Source organism: Tiliqua scincoides, chromosome 2 (genome assembly GCF_035046505.1).
Source record: "Tiliqua scincoides isolate rTilSci1 chromosome 2, rTilSci1.hap2, whole genome shotgun sequence".
NCBI classification, from domain to species: domain Eukaryota; kingdom Metazoa; phylum Chordata; class Lepidosauria; order Squamata; family Scincidae; genus Tiliqua; species Tiliqua scincoides.
Window position 1 is genome coordinate 117,219,528 of NC_089822.1, and position 8,561 is coordinate 117,228,088.

Genomic DNA, 8,561 nt, shown 5'->3' on the forward strand with positions numbered 1-8,561 from the left:
AATGGGTTATGTCAGAATGCCAGATGTAGGGGAGGACACGAGGATGAGGTCTCTTGTTATCTGGTGTGCTCCCTGGGGCATTTGGTGGGCTGCTGTGAGATACAGGAAGCTGGAGTAGATGGGCCTATGGCCTGATCCAGTGGGGCTTCTTATGTTCTTATCTTTTTAGTCCTAATCCTTCCATTTTGTAGGAGGCAAACCTTGTTGCTAGCAGTGAAGCAAAAATCCACTGAAATTTGAATTTCAGAAAGAAGAATGTTTTTTTTTACTGTCCAGGCGGTGGGATAAACAAGCATGCTGACCTGTAGTCCTCAGATGGAAATCCTGATGTTTTTTCATTGCTTAATCCCATACAAGTTCACCTTCACCTTTCTTCTTCTAGCACTTGCAAATTTCAAACTAAGGCAGGTTTTTATCTGCACTCACTGGCTCAGAAGATGGTCTTCCCCTGTTTGTCCCCAGCATCTTCTGTTCACCCAAGTACATTTCCCCTATCACAGGTGACAGCTGTGCACAGACAAACCTCCATTTATTTTATTTGTTGACTTTAAAAAAACCATCTAAGTTAGTAGCTATCACCACATCTTCTGCTAAGGATTATACAACCCCCGAGGGCTTCCACATAACAGAAAACACTGCTGTTCTTGGGAAGATCTGGCAATCCAAATTTTTCTATTCAGGGGAACACCTCTGCTCCTCTGTTGCTGTCATACTTGGAGGTAGCCCCTCGTGAAGCAATATGTGGTGACCACCACAGGTGTGGGACACTGTTAAGAACAGAGTTGGCCCACAAGTGAAGTGTGGTGAGGTTAGCTGGCCACCCCTTTCCTCCCTGGTGGTGTTGCAACTGCTGTTCCTCTGTCTTCTTCCTCTCTTTTCAAGAGGTGGAGGAAGGGGAATGGAGTGAAAGGAATTGTGGAGGAAAGTAGCTGAAAGGAATTGTGGAGGAAAGTAGCAGGCTAGAGAAGCAGTGACAATACACCAGCAGGAGATCAATGCACAGTATGCTCTGTGTATCATAGGAAAGATGAGGGGGCGAGACCCTGTATGGACAGTGGGAGGAAGAAGAATGATATGCACCGTAAGGGTGAGATGTAGTACTTCACTATGTCACCTTGCATGCTTGGGGGATGGACGGACTTGGGTTGGCCCTGATTAGCAGTGGCAGACAGACACATTTGACTCATGGAGAACCATTAATGAGAAAGATTTCCCATGTGTGTCCTGTTCTAATGTGTGGCTGAATTCTAAGGGAGAATTTTTATTGGTAATTATGGTATTCAGTGGCAGCCATTTTAGCTTCTTCTCCAAACAGGAAGGGAAGTGAAGGCACTTATGGGAACTGTAATCTGTATGAGGGCTGCTGGTATGGAGGTGCAGCACTGTACTCCTCACAAACCCTACAACTCCCATCTCCCTTCCTGTTTGGAGAAGCTAAAATGCTTCCTTCTCTTTTTGCTGCTGCCTCAGAACAATTCCTGGCAAGTCATTTTCAAAGAATTTCACACCCCCTCCCTCAGTTTCAGGGTCTGGTGTTTAAAACCCCAGGATATCATCCTCATTTCCATCTGACACAAAGTCCCAGGCTACAATTCAGTGCACCATTGCTTAAGAATAATACCCATGGAAAACAATGGGTCTGCTTCTGAGTAAACAGGATTGCAACTATGTGTAGCTGTGCTTGCTCATGCTTATTCCTTGTTGCTTTTCTCTCTGCTGTGAATTGAATTGCACACCCACAGTTATGTGTTTTATGTTGCATGTCATATGTAGAGCCTCTGGCTTAACACATCAGGCACCTTAAAGAAGGATTTGATTAATGGTGCTAGTGGTATGTTGTTTACAGGGCACTTACTCTGATAGTGTTTACAAAAATGTTGTGAAGGCCAGAATTTAAAAAGTTAATGAATAAAATGTATCTTAGGATATCTTACTACATTTTTAATAAATTAGAGACTGTACAGTTCTTAGATAACATTACTGGTAGGTTATTTTTCAGGATCTGGCCTCGGGTAACATCAGACAAAACTATAGTCAGACAACCCGTAAGTTTAACCCTGACTTATCCAAGTCATGGAAAATTCAATGATTTTTGTCTCAAACTTTCCTTGACTTATCTGTGAGATTGACTTATAGGCAAGTATCTGTGGTAATCTGCTGATTGCTTAATCCAATTAATTACTCATGATTCTTGACTATTTGAACTAGTGATTGTACTAGCTGCATTTCCAATGGCAATTTGAAGATGAGAGGCAGTGATGTGCAACAGTATTACTCAACATGGCTGAATTTGTCCTATGAATGCTACTTTGATATTATGATGGGGGATTTCATTGTTGTTGCAGAAAAAAAGGAAAAGATAGTATTGGTCCTAGCTAAGATCCATCAGGTAAAATGGGGCTAAGAACCTTCCAATTCCCAAATAACATTATCCACATGCTATCTTTGGAACATTCTTGTGTGTTTTGTAAAAGAGCTGCCCCGGAGATGACTTTGATTAGACTCTCTGGTCTTGTTCCAATGAAAAATCCAACCAGCATCACATGTTTAAAGTCATGCATCCTCACCAGCTACCAGTTTAAGGTTGGGGAAGTTGAAAGCCTTTTCCTTTGATCCCAGGTCTCCATGGACAAAGCAATTGTACAACCTTTCTATGCTCACTAATACTATCATAGCTGTGTGCAAGCCTATGCATATTTACTCAAATTAAATCCCACTTTGTTCAGTGGGACGAACTCCCAAGTAAGTATGCATAGGATTGAACCTTACATTCTCTTGACAGAGCCCTTGAATCCTGGAACAACTAAAAAGCAATATGTTATATTCTTTGCCAGAGGATAAAAGGTCAAAATTCTCAGAGGAAAAGTCTGCGCTTCCTCTGCGCTTTGGAAAAAAGTTCCTAAATAAAGCCACAAGAAAGTACATTTTGAAAGAAATCTGTACACAGAGAAAAAGAGGTTTGCAAAATGAATTAGAGGGAAGGAAAACATTACAGCATCTTAGTATCCTGCCCTGGCTATTTACACAGGCATCCATTTTTGGTACACGACCAAGTTGAAAATAACAATTTCCTAACCCCAAAGGTCTTACCTAATGACAATCTGAAATGGTTGAAATGCACTTTGCCCATCATTTTGTACTTCAATAGGGTATTGCAAAATCCCAAGTGAAATTAAAATATTGTCTGCTACATTTGACAAACTGAGCACCAATGAATGATACAGCCCACCAGTGGAGATGGCACAGCCTCAAGCTGCATATAGAGAAAAGAGCTTCCATGTTAGCAATATTATCCAGTCAGAGACAAAGATGAAAAAAAGGCAAACGTGGGTCCCTGTTGGTTAATTACAAGAGAAAAGTGGCAATTTATATCAAAGCAATGGGATTTGGAAAGCAATGGATTTTGCCCCTAAAAACTGGAGATGAGAGGCATCCTTTCAGGTTTATTAAACTGCCATTCTGCTGCCCCTGCACTATTTTGGTTTCCACACCTCAAAACAGTGACTCCTTTTTTCAGTCACTCACTTCTGATTTTTCTGCCAAAGACCATGTCCTTCTCTCCTCTGAACTTCTCCACACAGCTCTGCCAGGAAAGGAGGTGAGGTGAAGCTACCAGTTAACTTTTAACATTTAAAATGTAGCCTGAGTTGCATCGCTGAAAATCCAGGGCACATTCCCCCTGGTCTAACTGGTTATGGTGCTGAAAAAAACAAAACCCCACCATTTAAGTTTTTTTTAGCAATAATGCCACTATTGAGGTGGCTGGTAGCGCTTCAGTGGCAAGGTATCAAGAATCAACCAACTCTGTCTCCGCTAAGCAGTGCCAAAAGCTACTGAAATGGGAGGTTTCTGCTTGGGCAGAAATAACCTAGATCTTACCATGGAGAAAGATTACTCACTGGAAAGAGGTGTTTCATGGTAGCTTTTAATAACTGTTTGGTGCCAGAATGAGTTCGCTTTCCAGATAACATTTAGAGACTTTAAAATGAAAACAATTCCTTTCATTTCATTTCATATTAATATTACACTATTACAATATTACACCGATATTCCCTGCTAACTGAGCAATGAGGCTTCTTGTGCATTTAAGTCACATCAAGAAATGTAAGACTTATAGTTTTATTTAAACTTGCAGTGTCCCTGTAAATAAAATAAGAAATCCTTGTCTTCTGGTGTTACAGAAACTGAGCAAGGAGCAAGGTAAGAAAAAGATATACTTTTCATTCTAGTGAAGAGGAAGCAGATCATTGTGGCTTACAACAGCACAGGCTGGAGAGAGGTGGTAGCAGCGGCAGACTCAGGGAGAAGTGCATCCTGAACACGCCACCCTCTTAGAACCCTCGCAGTCCACCACTGATGTAATCCGCTTCAACTCACCTCATGAATGGACTAGCAATGCTATCATGGATACAGTTCAATAAAAACTTCGACTCAATTTCACATTGTTAGTGCTAGCAAATATGGATCCAACCATTGCCACTGTAGTCTCTGATCTGAATACCCTTGTCGCTCCAGTTGTCTGTCTTGCTGCTGCTATTGTGAGGAAACCCCCCAGAATTTAGTGTTTGAACCCATTCAGAGCCCCGTTTGGGCCTTGCTGTGAGCATAAGCAAAGTGCTTTGGCGAAAGTAGGCCCTATACTTAGCTGCTTGGGTCAACAGGACATTTTAGAAGATGTCCCTTAAATGCCTCTTTGTGTCTGTGTTAAAAAGGAAGTGGTGTTGCAGACACAAGCTTTGACCGCAAGAAGTGGTTTTGCAAGTTGTGTTGCAGCTAGTACTTCAAAAACAGGAAACAGCAAATGGGCAGGAGGTCGGAGGAGATGGGACTTCTACAGTAAGAAAGATTTCACATATTTTAAAAGAGCCATATTTAGTAAGGCATGCTAAGCAGAATTTGAGTAGGGGGATGTGTAGGCAGGGACAAAAGCTTCATGTGATATGCATTTTCCCAATCAGAAGTCCAGCCAATGCTTTACAATGGAAGTTTGTATATCAACTCACACCCTGAGAGAATCGGGGTCACAGACTTTGGAAGCTATTCCTCTGTGACCAGCAGCCGGCTGAGAATAAAAGCTTGTTTTCCTTGAAACCTCCTGGTGTCCGCTTCCATCCTTGCCTGAACCTGCAACACTATAATCATGATCCCCAAAGTCAGTGAATGAATGAATGAATAAACCTTTATTAGGCATAGACAGAGAAATCATAAAAGCAAACATAATTAGTCCTAATCCCGTTTATCAAAAACGGAGTTAAGATACTAAATTACTAATAAAACATTTACAGTTCAACATAAAATATCAACATTTTTGACAAATTACATTAAGAAGGCTTAGAAATCGCCAAAAGTAAAAATTTAGAAACTCCCTCTAGCACATCTGGTGAGCAGTCATTTAGGAGACACTTCAGTTTTGCCTCAGCCGAAAGCCCATTCATTTTGCTGAGAAGTGGAGTCATGTAAGTGTGGCGGGATCTAGTGTGCCGAGGAGAATAAAAAAAAATGTGTATGATTGATTCAACACAAAGTCAGTGTAATTCCAGCTCCTCCCAGCCTTGCCTTGTTCAAACTTTGGCTGCCTAATGCAATCTCTAAAAGAAAGTAGTATATTGTTGCTACTAGGTTGGCTGATGATGAGAGATCAGACTGGGTATAAGGAACCCCACATAGTTACAGGGTAGTTTTAGCTTAACTGGCTGCTAACAAAAGTCCTTTTTGGAAATGCTGTGCAACCTCTAAGCAAACCCTGAGTAGAATAAAACAAACTCTGCTGCCCCTCTTAGTTGAATAAGAAGCACTCCTCAAAAAAGAAAGGCGTGGCTGCTGCTTCTGCAGAAGTATATCATGACAATGCCCTGCCCTGTCTGTCTGCCTACCCAAAAAACTAAGGAAGGCTGCCTGCCTATGCTGGGAACACATGAGAACATGTGCAAGACAACCGCTTGTTTGGCTGCGAGGTATGCAGTGAGGAGGCGAAACATGGGTGGTTGTTTTTCTATCACACGTGGACAGCCTTCTCCTGCTTCCACCCGCTTCCTGCAGCCTCTCCTTCTGCTCGCAAAACCCACCTGTCCCTTTGGGGAAAAATGGCTCCTCCTGTCTCCCTCCCTCCCTCAGAGATGCATCCTCCATCCAATGGATGCATGGGGGGACGACGACAAGAGGAGGTGCCTCCTTCCCCTGGGTTCTGCAGACATGGAGGCACCTCGTGTATTTCAAGCCAGGTAAAACTGGTACTTTTGCAGAAGCCACTACAAGTTCTGCAACATGAGACTCTGCAAGAATTTTTAGGCACAAACAAAAGTTAACTATTTTGCTCCACTCCACAGCCCATCTCTGAACATAGTATACCCTGCTGCTGCTACTCCTCATGCGCACAAAACACGGCTCCCTGGATGAATGCAAGAGGTTTTTCGGGCAAGATGGAGGCGTTGCAAACAGTAGCCATTAGCAGGTGATTCAAGTTGCCCAAGCGGATGGCGACTCATGAATCAGAGGCCCCTGACTCATGTGTTTTGCCAAGTCTTCCACATGCATAACTCGAGTCTCCATGAGTCAGCAAAAAAACACAGATTTTTGCAACTTGGACTTGAGTCACCTAACTCGAGTTCCCATCCCTGCTCTCCACCTTCTCTTTTCCAGCTTGAACATACCAAGTTCCATCAACCTTTCCTTTCCATGCATCTTTATTCCACCCATCTTAGTTTAAGTGCAGCTCTCTCATGGGTCACAACCTACCCAAATAACAGTCAACACCTTTACTAGAAAATCAGTGTTAAGCACTAGCAACAGTGGGATTCACCCCTGCTAACTAGGCACCTTTAAAAGTGCTCCTTTCATATTTAGCAGGGAAAACAACAATTCCTGTTTACCCCAGAGCAGTGTCTTTTCCAGTTGCTTGTTAGGTGGCATTTCTTCTGCATCTTTTTAGACTGCGAACCCTTGGGGGACCGGAAACTATTTTGCTATGCAAACCACTTTCCATGGAATCCTAAGCACGTATACTCAGAAATAAGCCCCACTGAATTCATTAGGACATGTTCACAGCTAGGTGCATATAGGATTGCAGCCATTGTTTTTGTTGTTGTTGTTGCAAAACAGTACACTGTATATCAATCTACATCATGTGTGTCCAAACTTTTTGGCAGGGGGGCCACAACTGTGTCAAGGGCCAGGAAAAAAATTAATTTACATTTAAAATTTGAATAAGTTTACATAAATGAATATATTAGAGAATGAAGGTCTTGTGCTTTGCACAAAGCAAGGCTGGCCTTTCCTCGGCTGCCACTGCTGTTTCACAGATGTGAAACAGCAAGCAGTGGAGGGAACCCTCGGCCAACAGCTCATGCAAGCGGTCGAACAGTCACCATCACACTGAGAGCAGTCGCGTTGGGCTAGTGCGGGCTCCAGCAAGTCTCAGGAGGGCCAGAGGCTCATTGGAGATTGGAGGCTCCCCAAGTAGGGCCTAGGAGAGGGGGGTAAAGGGGGTAATTTATACCTGAAAGGGGGCCCAGGAGCCAAAGGAGGGGGCCCAGAAATTTCCTGGGATCTTACATTTTCCAGTCTCACCCAGAGTCACTGCCCAAGTGGCATGCTGGAGGCATTACCATGGGCATACGGCAACAACTACTGCCACAAGCCATACACACCAGGCCCAGGAATGCATACATTCCTAAACCGTGTCACATCTGGGAGGAAACTGACCTGCTACAGTAGTTCTTTAGCTTGTGGATCCGCAACCATGAGGGAGCATTTGGGAGCTCAGAGACACTGCTATGGGACTGCAGTTGGTGCAAAAGTCAGTTTTGGTGTGCACAGGACACTTTCCATTCTCGTGTGAGCCTAAATACAATGATGCTAATCTCCTGCAATGATTTTCTATATCTGAAAGATTTTAGAGAGTATTAGGAGTGTGTTTGGTTTTCCGTATTACTGTATCTGGCTGCCAGTGCAGAGCAGGCAGGCAGATCTGAGCTCCACATCAGGAAGCCTGGTAGACCTGGGCTCCAAAGATTATTCTGGTTGTTGCCACTTTTCTCCTGCCTGTTTTGCCCCCATTCTGCCCACCCCACCACTGTTTAACCCTCTGCCTTTGCAAAAGGGCCCAAAAGAAATTTGGTACCCCCTGATAACATTCCTCTCAGAGGACCTGTCCTCATGGGCTGGATGGGGGGTCCCCAAGGGCTACAAATGGCCCCTGGGCTGGGGTTTGGGGCACCCCTGATCTACATCGTAAGCATCCCTCCCTTTTCGGGGGGGGGGTGCAGCTGTCCTCCCGCTGGTTGCAACCAACTTGCTACTTTGGTGGCTGCACACCAGCTGGTGGGGACAGTTGGCACAGCTGAGCTGATCCCCAAGTAGCCCTGGCCAAGAAGGAGCTGCAGCAGCAGCAGCTAGAAACAAGCCCGATGCTGGCGACTGCCTCCCTCGCAGCAGGCGGAGGAACGACTTGGGCTCGCCCGAGGAAGAGGAACTGCGCAGCGGGCCGTAGGGCTCGCCGAGCCTTTCCTCCAGAACGGACCACGGAAGTGTGGAGGGCGGAGGCTGAGACGCCACAGGTCCTC

At 44.3% G+C, this 8,561-nt stretch overlaps 1 protein-coding gene across 1 annotated transcript in view; it reads right to left on the reverse strand.

Moving 5' to 3' along the window:
* ITIH6 (inter-alpha-trypsin inhibitor heavy chain family member 6) overlaps positions 1 to 3,917 on the reverse strand; it is a 32,847-nt gene extending 28,930 nt beyond the window's left edge. The window contains 2 exon segments of the mRNA XM_066612708.1: positions 3,526 to 3,583; positions 3,900 to 3,917. Of these exon segments, the coding sequence (XP_066468805.1) occupies positions 3,526 to 3,583; positions 3,900 to 3,917 (76 nt within the window).
* Between the last annotated feature and the right edge of the window lie 4,644 nt (positions 3,918 to 8,561).